At 33.3% G+C, this 17926-nt stretch overlaps 1 protein-coding gene across 1 annotated transcript; it reads left to right on the forward strand.

The window, feature by feature from the left end:
• The first annotated feature begins 568 nt into the window (after positions 1-568).
• On the forward strand, positions 569-5301 carry LOC145583145 (chaperonin CPN60, mitochondrial). Its single transcript, XM_081640307.1, has 16 exons — positions 569-727; positions 846-977; positions 1191-1350; positions 1953-2128; positions 2212-2307; positions 2452-2556; positions 2674-2760; positions 2852-2941; positions 3052-3132; positions 3214-3282; positions 3377-3454; positions 3610-3705; positions 3831-4034; positions 4468-4573; positions 4660-4738; positions 4853-5301. Exons 1-16 carry the CDS (start codon positions 668-670, stop codon positions 4965-4967), a joined length of 1734 nt encoding a protein of 577 aa, XP_081496433.1. The 5' UTR covers positions 569-667; the 3' UTR covers positions 4968-5301.
• Positions 5302-17926: the final 12625 nt, after the last annotated feature.

Below are 17926 nucleotides of genomic sequence, written 5' to 3' on the forward strand. Positions count from 1 at the left end.
ATGACATTAAGATCTATCTCTATTTTGTTTTGTTCTGGTATGATGAATAGGAGGGAGAAGAACAAAAATGTGGCGGAAAAAATACCGAAGAAAGTTAGGTATTATTGAGACAGTTAAATTTTATTTATATTATATCATGACGTTTAAACCTCTTTTCTTTTTTTATTTTGTTCCCGAGTGATGAATAAGAGGGAGAAGAACATAACGACAAACATATTGAAAAAAGTTCAATAATAAATGATAACCTTTAGATTCTTCTACCATTCCAATCTTTCAGAACATACACTGATTATCTTAAAAACAGTGTGAAAACATGTATAACTCTAGAATAAAAGTACTCAATCTCTTTGATTATTGTAATTCATACATCTAATTAGCATGTACACACACACCCTAATCAAAGGCTAATCAATCTAAAAAGTCTTTAATCTTCCAAAAAGATTAGGGAAAATAAAAATAAAAAAAAAAAAAAAAAAAAGTCTTTTTTAAAGAGGTGGTGTAATACTGTAATATGTAAAACCCTAAACCCTGCTCTTTCTAGAGTGTTCCTTCAAAACATTTATAAAATCTCAGCACATCACAAACTTCTCTTGTTCATTCTCTCAAACACTACTTCATTCTAGTATCTTCTTTTCCAATCTCTCTCTCCTCCGCCTTTGATTTCACCATGTTTCGCGCAGCCGCCGCCCTCGCCTCTCGTGCTCGCGCTAACAGCACTGCCCGTGCTGTAAGTCCTATTGACTTCTGCATTCCACATTCTCTGATTTGATTGATTTTAATGTGATTTCAGATTGAAATTTTTCTGGGTTTTGATTGTTAATTTGTTATGTTTGTGGGTTTTTCAGATTAGTGGTAGGTTGAATTGGAGCAGAAATTATGCTGCTAAAGAAGTAAGATTTGGTGAGGATGCTCGTAAATCTATGCTTAAAGGTATTGAAGAGCTTGCTGATGCTGTTAGAGTTACCATGGGACCTAGGGTAAGCTTTTTTGAATTGGGTTTGCATAAAGTTTGTTTTTTTATGTCATTGAATTGGTTTAGATCTACTAAATAGCTGTAATTGGGTAATTTTTGTTTGGAGATTTGATTGTTTATTGGGATGTTTTGATTATGATTGAGAGGTTTTGATTGTTGGGGTTTATTGTGGTGATGAACCAATTGAATGTTGATGGTTAATTTGGTGGGTTTTCAGGGGCGTAATGTTATAATTGAGCAAAGTTTTGGTGCTCCTAAAGTGACAAAAGACGGTGTAACGGTCGCGAAAAGTATCGAATTCAAGGACAGATACAAGAACTTGGGTGCTAGTCTTGTTAAACAAGTTGCCAACTCTACCAATGATGTTGCTGGGGATGGTAAATTTTTAAACTTTCGAATTACAGATTTATTTATATGAGCTAATCTGTTTTTGTTGTTAGCTAGTTTTGATTTTTTGGGTTCTTTGTATTTGGTGTAGTTGAAGTATGATGTTTGCATTGTTTCGGGTCGTTTTATCGGGTATGAAGTTGTAATCCTGTTGTTTGTTGTGCAAAGTTTCTAGAATGTAGTGGCATTGTGAAATTGCATTCTGATAGTTTGCTGCTTTGAGGGCAAAGGGGTTTCTTTGTATTTGGTGTAATTAAAGTATGCTGTTTGCATTGTTTCGTTTCGTGTCGTTTTGTCGGTTTTGAAGTTGTAATCCTATTGTTTGTTGTGCAAAGTTTCTAGAATGTAGTGGCATTGTGAAGTTGCATTCTAATAGTTTGCTGCGTTGAGGGCAAAGGGGTTAATTCTCTTTAGTGATCAAGTTATCCTACTCTTAAATAGTGGTTAATCTGAATGATGATGCGGATTCAATTTAGCTCTTGGTTATAAATATTCTGAAAGTTGGGGTTTGAAAAATGTGTTGGAGTCATCGGAACATATAATATACCTATTGATTTGATCTTTTTATTCCTGCCCTTTTGCGGCATTGTAGGAACAACCTGTGCTACAGTTCTTACCCGAGCGATATTGATTGAGGGAGTAAGGTCAGTTGGAGTAGGAATGAATGCGATGGACCTTAGAAGAGGTATGACTTTGGCAGTCGATGCTGTTGTAACTTACCTGAAAAGTCGAGCAAGGATGATCAGCACCTCAGAAGAGATTGCACAGGTTTGTGATATTTAGTACTTTTGACCAGATATGCTAACTATGAGGCGTTTAATCTAATTTTTCATCACCTTAAATTTTTGTAGGTCGGTACTATTTCAGCTAATGGAGACAGAGAAATTGGTGAGATGATCGCAAAGGCTATGGAAAAGGTTGGCAAGGAAGGAGTTATCACAATCCAAGTAAGTTGCTTTCTTTATGGGTGTCTGCCTTGTGTATACCTGTGCTGTACTAGTGAAGTAGTAACTATTTGTATTACAGTCTCTGAAGTGCTGCTTTATATGGTTCTTTAAGCTGGGAAACTTATGATAATGTTTCAATTTTAGGATGGCAAGACATTGTTTAATGAACTTGAAGTTGTTGAGGGCATGAAGCTTGACAGGGGTTACATTTCTCCCTACTTTATCACCAACCAAAAAACCCAAAAATGTGTAAGCATTCTTCTCATTTATGCTGTTTATTTGTGTAGCTCATTGGTCTCCTTTTGAGGTCTTACATTTACAAGTCATCTTATTTGTTATGTGTTATTGTTTGCCCAATGCCTCCAGGAATTGGATGATCCACTTATTTTGATCCACGAGAAGAAAATTGGTAGTGTCAATGCTGTTGTGAAAGCTCTAGAAATGGCGTTGAAGGTAAAAATTCATCATCCATACATTTCTTTTTATCTGTATTCTGTATGCACTCTTTAGGTTATTTTAACTTATTTGTCTAATTATAAAACAGAGACAAAAGCCATTGTTGATTGTTGCCGAAGATATTGACAGTGAGGCCTTGGCAACTCTAATTTTGAACAAGATCCGAGCTGGACTAAAGGTTTCTTTCTAAAATCTGTTAGATAACTATGATTTGTATTCCTTGTTTCATAATTGTATTTATTTGTGATTGTTGATGTTATAAATGTAATATTTTTTCCTTCTTTGCAGATCTGTGCTGTTAAAGCCCCTGGTTTTGGAGAGAACAGGAAAGCCAATTTGCAGGATCTTGCAACCCTCACCGGTGGAACAGTAAGAGGCTCATTCGGCTGAAGTTTGAAGTCTCATTGTTCATGGAATATCTGGCTTAATAATGTGGTCTTTGTTGTGTAGGTTATAACTGAAGACCTTGGTATGAATATGGAAAAGCTTGATATTGATATGCTTGGTTCATGCAAAAAGGTATACTTCTAGTATAATAATGTGCTTGGCTGATGAGTTCAACTCATGTTTTGCATTGTCATGGTATATAATATTTGATTGTTGTTTTTTCTAGATCACTGTCTCAAAGGATGACACCGTGATTCTTGATGGTGCGGGTGATAAAAAGGACATTGAGGAAAGATGTGAACTGGTATGTGTAGCTTCTTTTGTAGATGTTCTGTCATTTTATTTGATTTTATGTGGTTTTTTTTTTTTTTTTTTTTTTTTTTTTTTGTTACTAGTAATAAACTTGGCCATTGGTTTATGAAGTCAAAAAATCACTGTTCTTGCTATTTGTGGATGCAGATCAGGTCTGGTATTGAACTAAGCACATCCGATTATGACAAGGAGAAGCTAGAGGAGAGGCTTGCTAAGCTATCTGGTGGAGTTGCTGTTTTGAAGGTTTGTCTTGATCCGGGTTCTTTCAATTAGTTTGTTAAATTAGAAAATTAGAAAATTAGAAAAATTTTCTCTTTCTATTCTGTTTGACCTCTTAAATATGATGCTCTTGTCATGGCTATTTCTAGATTGGAGGAGCTAGTGAAGCTGAAGTTGGTGAAAAGAAGGATAGAGTTACAGATGCTCTAAATGCCACTAAAGCTGCTGTTGCAGAAGGTATTGTACCCGGTGGTGGTGTAGCACTTCTTTATGCTTCAAAGGAATTGGACAAGCTACAGACTGCTAACTATGATCAAAAGATTGGAGTACAGATCATCCAAGCTGCACTTAAGGTAATTCTATTCTCTGTATCTATCATTCAGAAATTTATACTAATATAAATGCTTTAGATGCCTGAGTCACTTGTGAAGCTTCGAGATATTTGCATATCACAAGTGCTTATTGATATTTGAAGCTCTTGATTTTGCATCTGGATAAACATCTAGTTATTCTCCTAGATAAACATTTGAAGTACCAGATTTTGTTATTGTATTAATAGCAATTTTGACTTTACATGTATAACATATTATATTCTCTGACAGATTAGTTTTATCAGTACTATCAACTTTGTTGATTCTACTGTGCATATATTTTTCGATTTTATTGATTTCCGTGAAGTGTTCATCTCCGAGATCAACTAAATGTTTCTCTTACATCTGTGTTATCATTGACTGTATGTTTAATTTAAACCAGTATCATCCTAAATGATTCTATTTATCATTGCAGACCCCTGTTTACACCATTGCTTCAAACGCTGGTGTGGAGGGAGCTCTTATTGTTGGCAAGCTATTAGAGCAGGACAACGAGGATCTTGGTTATGACGCTGCTAAAGGTATCAAGCAACCTACATGCTCCTGAAATTTAAAGTTGATGAATGGGAAACAACTGTATATACTAACTGTATGTTTGATTGAACAGGCCAATATGTAGATATGGTCAAATCTGGAATTATTGATCCATTGAAGGTTATTAGGACCGCTTTGTCTGATGCTGCTAGGTAATATTTGTTTGTTGGTGTTATCATATTCTTTAGTAAATTACAAGTGTAACTTATGTAATATCCATAAATGCAAATACTTGTGAGATTACTCAATTATTTGCTTTTCTGCAGTGTATCATCCTTGATGACTACAACAGAGGCTGTCATTGTCGAGGCACCCAAAGACGAGAAGGATGCAGCTCCTGCAATGGGCGGTATGGGTGGTATGGGCGGTATGGATTACTGAGGGGTTGATTGAGATACTCAAAAGAAACATGTTCCCTACATTTGCTGGATTTTGTTGTTGCTCTTGTTAGGTTAGGAAGGAAATTGTGTAAAACATAGCGCGAGAAAATAGTTTTGTAGGGTGGCCTGCAAATGCAAGAGAGTAGCCATATTTTATTGGATTTGAAAATGAACTCAAATAATTATTTCATTGGATAACCAGATATATGGGGTAGGGAGCTGCTAAGTGAAGATTCCTGCTAAAATTGATTCAGACGCTATGCTGTTGCTCAGTGTTGGAACATCAATTGACTTTAAAATAAACTGGAAATACAAACTGTTTTTTGTACTGACTATACTTGGTGTACTCTAAATTTTTTTCTTTTGTTTTTTGTTGTAAGATTTATTGTCCTGATAGGGATTTAAAGTAAGCTGTGGGCTGTGTGAGCCTTGTTGTCTTGGGCTTGGCTTGTCGGATTGGTAACGAAATCCTTAGTACTCAGTAGGACAAACTCATTGGGGTAAAAACTAGGCAAATGAGAACAGAATGCAGTGTATATTATACTCTACAATACTCCCCCTTGAACATGTCTAGAAAGTGTCGCATTTTAATTTGTACATAAATTTTGTGAATTTCTTTGATGGAAGTGACTTGGTGAATAACTGAATAGTGAATACCCAGTGAGATTATCACAAAACCAAATTTGGTGAATATCAATTCATCCATCTTGCTATCATATGTGAAGAACACTTTTGAGAACAATTTTGTGCTATGTTGATTATAATTGGATCATCTGAGATTGAACTTATTCCTCAATTCTTGTTGAGTTCGAATCTGCATTGACCTAAGAAATATTAGTGTTGATTAAAGTTGACTTGAGCACTTGACTTGATAACTTGAACCCAACTTGAATACAGTGTGCTTGAGTTGACTTTTTGACCCGTTTTTATCAATGGGTTGACAGTCTTGACATGAACCTTGGTTGACATTGAATGAGTTCAGTTAAGCCTTTAGAATTTCAACTTGAATATGATTCACTTAACCCAAAATATAGTAAAATGGGTCAGAAGTGAACCTTATAGTCCGAATTAAGAGGCAACCAAACAAGTGTTCTTATGGACCATATTCACTGTTCAAACTATCCTTTAAAAATTAATCCGAATCCTACTATGGCAAAACCTAGCGGGAATGAGACTTTTAATGCCAACTTGCCAATAGAAGAAATATCCCATGTTTGCTTTTTGAGTTTGGAAATTTAGGGTCGTAATGGGATTGCGCAGTGGCGGATATTGAAGATAATTCTTATATATATATATATATATATATATATATATATATATATATATATATATAATGAGAACCAAGGCTAAAATAGGAATTAGGAACTAATCTAGGCCCTTAGATTGTGTTAATCGGACGGCTAACATGCTTCCCGTGTCATTAATGACATTTTTATAATATTTTAACTTTATAAAATAGTTTCTAGTTTCATTTCTCAAAAGTAAATGAAAATTTAGTAAGAGTAAATGAAATCAGTCTTAAAGTAAATGAAATTACCTTAAAAGTTAAAAAAAAACTGGAACAAAGTTTGAAAACAGCAAAATTACGAGAATGCCATTAATGAGAGCGGGTGCAATGTGAGCCATTAGATGGAGTGCGATCAATGGCTGAGATTAGTTCCTAGTTTCTATTATTCACCATGGTTCTAACATGACCTCAATTATATATATATATATATATATATATATATATATATATATATATATATATATATATATATATATATATATATATACACTTCCTCCGTTTCTTTTTAGTTGACACGTTTCTTTAGTCACGTTTGTCAATGCACTTATTCAATCATTAATATCTTTAATTATCGATAAGCAAAAATTATGAAAAGTTGATATTTTGAAAGTATATAAAGTGACGAATCTAACAAGATCACACATAACTATATTTTTCATTACGTATAAAGCACAAAATACGGTCAAAGGGAGGTGTATGGATAATGCTTAAGTCAAAACGTGTCAACTAAAAAAACAAACAGAGGTAGTATATGATTTTGGATTTTCTATCAATTTTGTGTATATAGCGTAAATTGATTTTTAGCGTTCAAAAAGTCACATAAAAAATTTAGTCCTTAAACCATTTATGTTAAAACTAATATGTAGTATATACAGAAGGAGAAAAAAGAGGTGCTACGTATTTCTGTAACATACTCCGTACTCCATAAAAGACAAGGTTAAAGATCATAAAAAAAAAAAAAAAAAAGGTTAAATGAAATTATTAACCAATATTTTTTTATTTTATTTATTTTTTTTGAAGCATTTTATTTTAAAAAGATAACACTACTAGTCTACTATAGTATGGAATTATGGTCTATGGAGTAAGAGAACAAGAGTAAAGGGTATGTAGTACAAAACTACAAAGTAATGAGTACTTCGTATGTAACTAAAGAAAAAGAAAAAGAAAAAAAAACCTAAAAAGTAGAAATGATACTTTTAATAATAAAAATATAAATATAAATGACATTTGTAGAAATATGTCAAATGGTTTCATTGAAATTGCCAAAGCTATAAGCCTATAAGTGTGTAAATAGTAACTTAAGTTTTGTACATATTCACCTGTGTAGCTAAGCTAGCTGCACCACTGCAGTCATATATGAACATATAGTAATTTAAAAATGAACATACATTTTTTTTCTTTCTTTATATCTTAACTCTCTCTATTCTTCTTTCTTACCTCTATTAAAATTCTTTCTCCTCTGTTTTCTTCTCAATCTGAAATTTTCTCTCTCCTCTTTTTTTCTCCCCTTTTATTTTTTATTTTTTATTTTTTATAAGTTACTAATTTCTTTCTTACCTCACTTTTCTTCGGTCTTTATACTTCTTTGTCCTACTAATTCGAATATTCTTCAATTTGTTACCATTGTAGTATTCTCCGTCACCATCATCATCATTTTTCATGATCTAATTAATAAAACTGAGCTCTCGAATTCCAAAATTGCAAAATCTGATTAAAGATTTGATACTACAAGAATGGTTGGGAATTGAAGTAGAATGATGCTCTGACTTTTACTTACCAGAGAACAAACAAAGGGGAAGGTGAGTTTTAAATTTTATTTTATTTTTACTTTTTCTTAAGAAGGTGAGTTTTTTTTTTTTTTTTTTTTTTTTTTTTTTTTTTTTTTTTTTTCCGAGAGATGTATTTGCATTTTCTTTTAAAAAAAAACATTGATGAATATTATTATTAATTTCATTGATTATTTGTCGATTTCGTGATGAATTTTGTTTGATTTTGTGAATTTGAAGGATTCTTCAAAAAAAATTTCAAATTCCTCCTACGGAATGAACATACAGTACAAATATTATGAACATAAGGTATTTAATTATGAGCACAAGAAAATTGAAGAAATTCAAAATAAAATGATTATGAAACATACGCTTCATAAGTATTAAAAATATGAACATATGCATTAAAAATGCAAAAATATACATTTTAGAAAATGAATATATGTATTCAAAATATGAACATATGCATTGGTTCCCTGAAAGTGAACATATGCATTAAAAAATGTGAATATATGCATTCAAAAAAGTGAACATAAGCATTCAAAATATGAACATATGTAGTGGTTCTTTGAAAATGAATATATGTATTTCAGAAAGTGAACATATGCATAAAAATTATGAACATATGCATTTCAAAAAGTGAACATAAGCATTCAAAATATGAATATATTTTATAAACATTAATACTATTTCAAAACATTCTATGAACATAAGGTATCCAAATAATGAACATGCACTAATATAGGCTAAACGATTTTTATTTTTTATTTTTAAAAAAATTGTATTTTAAAAAAAATATGGCGGTTGGGAAGTAATGATTTTTTTTGTAAAATTTCAAAACATTTTTATGAACATAAGGTATCCAAATCATATAGAAGAAAGAGAATGAACTTTGTTTGATTGTTAGGTTAAGAAAATCACAGGGATAAGAAATTAAAAAAAAAAAAAAATTTATATTTAAGGTTTTCAAAAAAAAAAAAAAAAATAATAAAAAAAAAAAAATTATATTTTTAAAAATATTTGGCTGTTGGGAAGTGACAGATTTTCCGTAAAATTTGTGTGGGTGGGCTACGTTTTGGTTTGGGTCACATTTACAATTGGGCGCATTTATCAATTGTGCTTCTTTAATGGGCTGGTGTTGCAGCTACTTTAGCTACATAAGAATGTAGCTAAGACTAATTGTAAGTTTTGTTGTTACTTTTGTTTTTCCTTAACCTTTTTCCTAGTTTTGGGCTAATTACATTGAAATTGTTGGCTTCTACCAAGGGCCTGACCTATAATGGCCCTTGTAAAAGATCCTCTATTGGGATTGGGGGTGGTGGCTAGGGTGATTTTTGGGATGGGGAAAAGGGGATGAGGTTGGGTTTTGGGGTAGGGGAAAAGGGGAGAGAGCTGGTTTTTGGGGTGGGGAAAAGGGAGGGTTGTTTCAAGGGTGCCAGCGGTGGGGTGTAGGATGGGGCAAGGGGTGTCGATGATGGGGTTACGGGTGTCGGTGTTGGGGATGGTGGTGGTGGTTGGTTTAGAGTTAGGGTATTTTTCTTTATTTTTTAAAAAAAAATCCTTTTTTTTTTTTTGGAAAAAAAGGAAATTAAAAATCCAATCTTTGCACTTTCTTCTCTAAAAAATCCAACCTTAAGTTTATTCCACAAAAATCCAACCTTTATACCCCATCTTCATCTAAGATTCATTACCTATTAGTGAGTAGTGACCGATTTTTATAAGTTATATGCCATGTGTCAGCTTTTTATAGGTCCATTAGTATTTTAAATAATTAAAAAAACAAACAGTTAAAAGGAAAAAAAAAGCCCCCCGGCCTAAATGACCACCACTTTGCTGCCGTCCCAATCGGAACATCCCACCGCCTTCCCCTCCCCATCTCCACCTCTCCTTCCTCGGCAACCCTACGGACCTCCTCCCGGAAAACACCACAATATACAACTTATGTTCTTGAATATTTGCAATGAGGAAAATTAATCTTGAGTTTAAGAAGCTGAAGAAGACGCAAAACATCAAAGCGACAATCCAAATCAATAAACATCACTGATTTCTCAAGCCCTCCATAACTTACTTACTTCCACTCCTTCGACAATATACAGTCAATCGCAACCTAAAAATTAACTAATATTACAATATTATAAATTATTAAAAGTTTAAATTACAAATTCGAAATTCTGAAGAAAAATGATGGAAAATGCGAAAAGAGGACCTAGAGAAGGATGTGAGTTTTGGCGGAAGACGATGGGCTGACGATGGAGTTTCCGCCATTGATGGAGTTGATTAAAATCTAATTTGTACTCCCTAGAGAAGTAGGTTTCCGCCGTCTCGTCAGTGGCTATCCATTCTCTTACGTCCGTCATTGATGAGTTAATTTTGCTTTGACTGTGATTTCGTTGTTTTTTTACTGTGGGTTGGGGGTTTCAGGGCGGTAGAAGGGTGTTGCTACATGTTTCGGGACGGCATAGGAGTGGGCTGGGGTTTCAGGGCAGCAGGGGGTTGTGGCTAGGGGTTTTAAGGGGGGGAGGAGGGTGGCAACAAAGGGGGGAGGGGCAGTTCAGGTGGCAATGTGTTTTTGGGGTGGTGGTTATGGTGGGCATGGAAGGGGGATGGGGAGGTAGGAGGAGAGTGAATAATAATAATAATAATAATAATAATAATAATAATAATAATAAATTCATCTTAACCTATTTAACAGGTTTCAGGTTAAATGGATATGTTGGTGAAAATGGGGTATAAAGGTTGGATTTTTATGGAATAAACTTAAGATTGGATTTTATGAGAAGAAAGTGCAAAGGTTGAATTTTTAATTTTTAATTTTTCATTTTTCCTTTTCTTTTTTCTTTTTTATTTTATTTTTATTTTATTTATTTTTTATTATTGAAATGAGTACATGGTGGACTCTATTAACAGATTCTTGGATAGAATTCATTAGTTGGTGGTGAAAATTAATTTTTATTTTTTTATAGTGCTAAAATTAAATTTTTTAAAGGGCGGGTGGTAAAAATCAAAATTTTCCTAATTAACTATTAAAAATAATTTTTTTTTTATAAACCCCTCCCCCACCGCGAATAGCCCCCACCTCTTGCCGATCGACCACTGCCCCCACAACACACTAGCTTGTCAGCCACCTTGACCATTCCCCCATCGTTAAGGCATCGACCCCCAACTCCAACACCTTCCTCTCTCTCCCTTCCCACCACCACCCATATCTCCTTCTTCCCCCCACCAACAACCAACCCCCTCCAACTGGCCCCTTCCTTCATCGTCGAACACACTCCCCCCTCCTTGAACGCCGCTGAAACCCACCTTTGAATCGCAGACCAAACCCCCACCTCGACACCTTTCTAAACCCTCCATGCATGGTCGAAAATAAAGTCACCCATCCTTGAATGGCTAGCAAACCCACCCCCTTCCTCCCTTATCGATGTCTAATCCCCCGCCCCCACATCGACTCTTTTCTCTCTTATCCTTCCTCCCCTCACCACCCCTTTATCCCTGCTCCTTCCTAACCGCCCAAACTAGTTATGGAGGTGGGCCGGTGGCTGGGGTGGTTAGGTTGGGAGTGAGGGACGCTTGAAAAAAAAATTTACCTGTTTAGTACTCCCTCCGCCCCTTTTTATTAGTTACATTTTGACTTTACATGTTTGTCAACGCACTTGTTTCACCATTAATATTTCAAATACATTATTGTAAAAATTATAACGATTGAATATTATTAGTAAAGTACTCGTTGAGACGAATTAAACAAGACATCATATGACTATATTATGTCTTTTATATATATATAATATATATATATATATATATATATATATATATATATATATATATATATATATATATATATATATATTGTTTTTAACGAGCCATAAACTTACTATTACAAATTTCTATTATAGATGAGAAATTTGATCGATTTTGTGATAACTTTACATAGACCCTCATTCTTAACCATTTGGCGAAAACGCCATGGTAAAAGAACTTTGATATATAAATCAATTGGAGAATTTTTAAACAAAGTAGCCACAATTGTTGGAACATTTATATATTAAACGGAAATTTCACCATATACCACTGAGTTAAAGCTTAATTCACCATATACCATAGAAAACTTTCTAATACACCGCATACCATTCAGTTTAACTAAAATGTCACAACATGCCATTAATGACTAACGGACGTTAACACCGTTAGTCATTAAGGCTAATAAGGCCACGTGGCAACATATAATTGGTTCCCTTTTAAATTACTTAATTTTAAAATAATTATATAATTAATTATCAAAAAATTAAAATAATAATAATAATAATAATAATAATAATAATAAAAAAACCAGCCACCTACCTCCCCCAGCCACCCACCACCCACCAAAGCAGAATCCGACCAGAACCCCCACGCCGGTCTGAAATCCGACCAAAACCCCTCGCGCCACCGAGATCCAACCACCCACCGATGCTACTCCACTTCTAAAATCCGACCAAAACCCCTAAACCACCGTGTCCGCACCTTAAAACCCCCTTTCTCCTTCGAAAAACACTTCCCTAACCACTAGTCGGCACCCAAACCCCCTCCCCCGCGTCGGCAAACTTACTCGAAACCCTAAAATCGAAATCGAGGGTTTCGATTTTGGTGTTTTGGGGTTTTAGGGTGGTGGTTTTTGGCAAGTTTGGCTGTGGCAACTTATGGGAGAGGGTTTTGGCTGCCTGCAAAGGTGGTGGCTAGAGAATTATGCTAATGTGGTGGTTGGGGATTTGGGCTAAGGTGGTGGTGGCTACTGGCTGGGGAATTGGGAGGTAGAGGGGAATTGCTAAGGTGGTGGCTGGAATTCGAGAGGGAGAGGTTGCTGGGTCGAGATTTTCACCGACGGGAGGGGGGATGGTCGTCGCCAGACAGGAAGTGGACCAGGCGGCCAACCGGAGGTGGGGGTCGGGGCTAGGCTGTGGGCGGCGGTGGCTAAGTTGGTGGTCTTTTATTTTTTTTTTTTAATTTTTTTTGAAGTTAGTTAAGTAAATAAATAATATTCATAATCACCAATTACAAGCTGCCACGTGACACAATTAACGTTAATGACTAACCGAGTTAACGGAAATGGCATGTTGTGACATTTTCATAAAACTAAAGGTTATATGGTGAATTTGAAAATTCTTGGTGGTATATGGTGAATTAACGTTAAACTCAGTGGTATATGGTGAAAAATCCGTATATTAAATGTGCCTTTTGAATCCACATTTATATCATTAGGGTCTGTTCACAATTACTAAACTGAGTTGAACTGAACTGAACTGAACTGATTGGAGCTGAATTGAACTGAACTGATTGGAGCTGAACTGAACTGAACTGAATAGAGCTGAAATGAATATTTTATGAGAGAAGCAATTAGGAGCTGAAATGAGCTAAACTGAACTGAACTGATTGAAGCTGAACTGAACTGAACTGAACTGATTGGAGCTGAACTAAACTGAACTGAAATTAAGATAAAGTGAATAGGCCCTTAGAAATTCAGGAAATTAATGATATGGTTTTTTATGAGAGGAATGTAAGTGAAATATAGCAATAAGCGTAATTGTATATAAACTGACGTTGATGTCTTTTCAGTAAAAATACATGTCTTTGTAACTTTTTATATACTTAGTAATGTAGTTAGTAGTTAGTTAATTATGATAGTTAATCATATTACATTGATGTCTTTTAGGTAAAAAGACATGGCTCTTGAGGGAAACTCTTCACTTACATCCCTCATTTTCTACAGAAAATAGTGTTTTCCTAATGTAAATAGATTACCAAGAATAGAACATCATTTAACTTGCTTTTTTTAAGAGAAAATTTTCTAGAGTATTTTCTATTTATTTTCACAAACTTCTTGCAGATTGATTTAGTTAAACAATCTAAATCAACTGGTATCTTCTCGTATTTATCGTGTTAACCTTGTTGTGTTGTAAAGGCCTAAAAGGACGATAGTAGACTATTAGAAAAGTGACATTAAGCTACGTGCTTAGAATAAATATTCAGTACTTGTTGTTTTAACAATCCTCCAAATTGTTTCAACAATAATTTCATTGGAGGTGATGGTTAACGGTATAAAGTAGTACACCCTTATTTTAGGCTACTTACTAATCACTTCTAGTATATACGCCCCATAATTCCCTCCCACTTCACCAAATCTTAAGCCAAATTAATCAATGAATCCATGAATATTTACATTTCATATCATATAAACAATTCATGCAAATATTGACTCATTCACTGAGTCATTTTAATGAACACTGTTAACATGACAAGATAGATATAATTATTGATTTATCGGGCACCTAATTCTTCTTTTTAGCATATTATGTCAACAAAATTCCAACTAAATGAGAACAATTTACCATGACGAAAACAAGCAAATTATAATAAATAAAAGTGGGAAAGACACGTACACTGTTAACATAGAAAATAAAAAGGTGTTATTTCTGAAAATTTCTATATTTCCAGAAACTAATCAACGACTAGTTGATTAGTAGAACTTAAAAGTGAGTATTGAAGCCTAATTAGCTGAACAGCTGTCCACGCGTTTGCATTAGAATGAGTACATATTAACTTTAATCACAATTAGTTGATCTTAAGAAGTTGTTATTGGAACTTTATGAAATATGCGAGTATGTGTGATAAATGTTGCATGGATAACTTACCAATTTCATGCAGTCGTCTTTATTCAATCACGAGATTCATTACATTTAGGATTACTCTATACTTATTTATAATACAATGACTTACAATATTATCAACCAGAATAAGTTGTACAAATGTTGTACATGGTGATGCAACCGGGCGATTTTGGGATTAAGGATAGTTTATACTCCTATTGTTAGGGTTAGTGAGCACAGAACGAAAGCAAGATAAAGATGTAAAGATTGAAATTATAACTAGTGTGTGGCCCGAGCGATGACTTGGGTTGCTAGTTTGTACTTGTTGGTTTCGAGTTTAATTCTTGATATAAACATTTTTTAGTTGCCAAACTCAATCATTACATAATGGAAACAAATAGTATTATAAAACACCAATTAACTTATCTAAGTTAACTATAATTTTGTTGGATAAAAAAACACAATTAATAAATGGCTAAGATGGTAAGACTTGTAACTTAAGACTTGTTGGTCTTGAGTTTAAGTCTTATTATAAGCATTTTTGGCACATATTGCTGACATGTCGTCGAACTTAAAAAAGGTGACACGTGGAACATATTCTGTTTTAGGAACGTTTTTTAATATATAACTAGTTTTTGGGTTCGGGCGATGCCTCGGATTATTACGTGAAACTAATTGATCATTAATATACATTGTAATTTATGATTTAATTTTCTTTGAATGAACATGTTTGAACATGTTTTTTTTTTAAATAATTAAACCATGTGGTTTATATATATATATATATATATATATATATATATATATATATATACACACACACACACACACACATATTTCTTTTTCATATTTATAACATGTTTGATAATTAGCTTAGATAGTTAAATAGTTAATTTTGTTGTAAGTGGTTTAGGGTTTGAATCCTCTTATCTTCATATTTTTTATATTTAGTAATGATGTGGCATGTTGTGATCGATGTTGGGTAGGTGACGTGGCGTCATCAAGTGTTTGTGAACTGACGTGGCGTCATAAATTGTATGTGAAGTGACGTGGCGTAATTTGGAAGAGTGTACGTGGCATATGAACGTTTTTATAAACGCCTTTTAATATATTAGTATAGATTATAGATTGCTGACATGTCGAACTTAAAAAAGGTGACACGTGGAACATATTCTGTTTTAGGAACGTTTTTTAATATATAAGTATAGATTAGGTGAACTAGTAAAGTGTTGAAATAGGCTTCCCAAACGACACATATAAGTGTTCCACATTACGGAAAAAAGTGTGAGTTTAACACTTTATAAAGCTAATGGGTTACTCCTCCTATTGCTATATATATATAATTTTAGGATGGAACCTCCTTTAATCTTGTAAAGTGGACATTTTTATAAAGAACATTCAACTTTATTTTTTTTTTTGTATATCTAAACAACATCCATAATATTAATAAAGAACACAAAATATTGGCGGTGCAAATAACACCACCAATTTCAACCAAGGATACACTATAAATTGATGACAAAGGGTACGGAGACATCAATTTGTAACCATTTAAGATTTAAATTCGAAGATGAAAGATTGAATTGAGCACCAATTTCTTTTAGATGTGCATAATACATTAATACTTGCCATTACACCAAATACTACAAAAACAACAACCATCTTGACCCAAAATTTTGAGGCTTAAAGCAATACATTCATTCACAAGTTAAGGCATTAACTAGACACGTAAAAGTATTCATATAAACGCTCTTAATTCCTCCCACTAATTATATTAATTAAAATTAACAAGGTTATCATTCATTTGATTAATAAAATGACCTCGAGCACCGCTAACAATGAGTCATTTGGCAACTATTAATTAAAATAGGTCCCACTTTATAGCTTAAAGAGGAGCCAAATAATTTAATTTGTCTTGATTTATTTGGCTCATTTAGAATTTGGCCCTTAAATCAATCATTTTGGTTAACGAAATTTTATTTGCCCTTAAATCAATCTTTTTGGTTAACGAAATTTTATTTGCAAGGAACGTTGCCGAGTCTTACATCTTGCGTGTTATGCTTAATAATTTTCACCTTGATTTAGTGAATAGTGTGATTCATGGTTGATAATTTATTACTAAATGGCCTGTTCTATTCAGCTTAATTTCAGTTCACTTTATTTCAGTTCCTAATTTCCTTCTTTTATAAACAATTTATTTTAACTCTATTCAGTTCAGTTCAGCTCTAATCAGTTATCCAGTTCAGTTCAGTTTAGTTGTTTTCAGTAAATTGGAACAGGTCTTAAACCACTTCAATTCTCTTTGCATTTAATAGAGATTAATCAAATTTTCAATATTTATTAGCGTGATTCTTAAGGACTGTAGGAGAATCTTGTGGACAAAGGTAATGACTAATGATTAAAGTATAAGTAAGTTAACAAATAGGAGTACTACTTTTGATTGGTCTGAATTTGTACGAACTACTAAACGCGTCCTCTATATTTGAATAGGTGTATTATTTTGACTTTTTCTTTTTAATACAGAGTAATTTTGACTTGATTATTTAGTACGGAGTAATATATATATAAACCAAATGTTATTATGTAAAGTTTTGTTGGATAAATCATAATGCATATTTTCATAATATCAAGTTTTTTACAAGTTAAACTAATATAAAGTACAAAATCAAAGATATTAATGGTTATAATTGTGAATTAGCACATGCGCCATATAGAGTGATGCACTTATCTATATACTTCCTTCATTTCTATTTAGTTAACACGTTGAATTTAGACGCACATATTAAGGACAGGAGAAATAAAGAAAAAGAATGATAAAGTAATATAAGTAGGGTACATTAAAAAAGCAAGGCATAAAACTTAAAAGGAAACGTGTCAACTTAAAAAAAAATTCCTAAAAAGGAATACGTGTCAACTAAAAAAAACAGAGTTAGTATATATTAAAACTCAATGGGAAGGCATAAGCCCGCCATGTGTCATCATGACTAGGCAGATGATGTGGTGTCATGTCATTTCTTGAGTAATTCTTTTAACCCCCAATTTAAGAGGATGTTAAGGCGATTAATTACCACCATTATTCTCTTGATAAGTAACTCTCAGAACCTCTCATTTAAGAGAATGTTTAAGGTGATTATTCACCTCCCTTGATGCTTGGGATTCTTCTTCTATGTTATTTCATATTTCTCTATAATTAGAAGAAGCCTTTATTTTTTTTATTTTCTTTTTTATTTATTTATTTATTATTTTTTTTTTCTTCTGATTTTTACACTTGAAAAATACATCA

The sequence above is a fragment of the Chenopodium album genome, chromosome 15 (assembly GCF_948465745.1).
Source record: "Chenopodium album chromosome 15, dcCheAlbu1.1, whole genome shotgun sequence".
NCBI classification, from domain to species: Eukaryota; Viridiplantae; Streptophyta; class Magnoliopsida; order Caryophyllales; family Amaranthaceae; genus Chenopodium; species Chenopodium album.

What these genes read in the sequence shown, in the direction of transcription:
- LOC145583145 (XM_081640307.1), top strand. Translation starts at nt 668, where the DNA reads ATGTTTCGCGCAGCCGCCGCCCTCGCCTCTCGTGCTCGCGCTAACAGC. An exon ending in CTCTAGAAATGGCGTTGAAG is followed by an intron (nt 2,761 to 2,851) that starts GTAAAAATTCAT and finishes ATTATAAAACAG; the next exon opens with AGACAAAAGCCATTGTTGAT. An exon ending in GTGGAGTTGCTGTTTTGAAG is followed by an intron (nt 3,706 to 3,830) that starts GTTTGTCTTGAT and finishes GGCTATTTCTAG; the next exon opens with ATTGGAGGAGCTAGTGAAGC.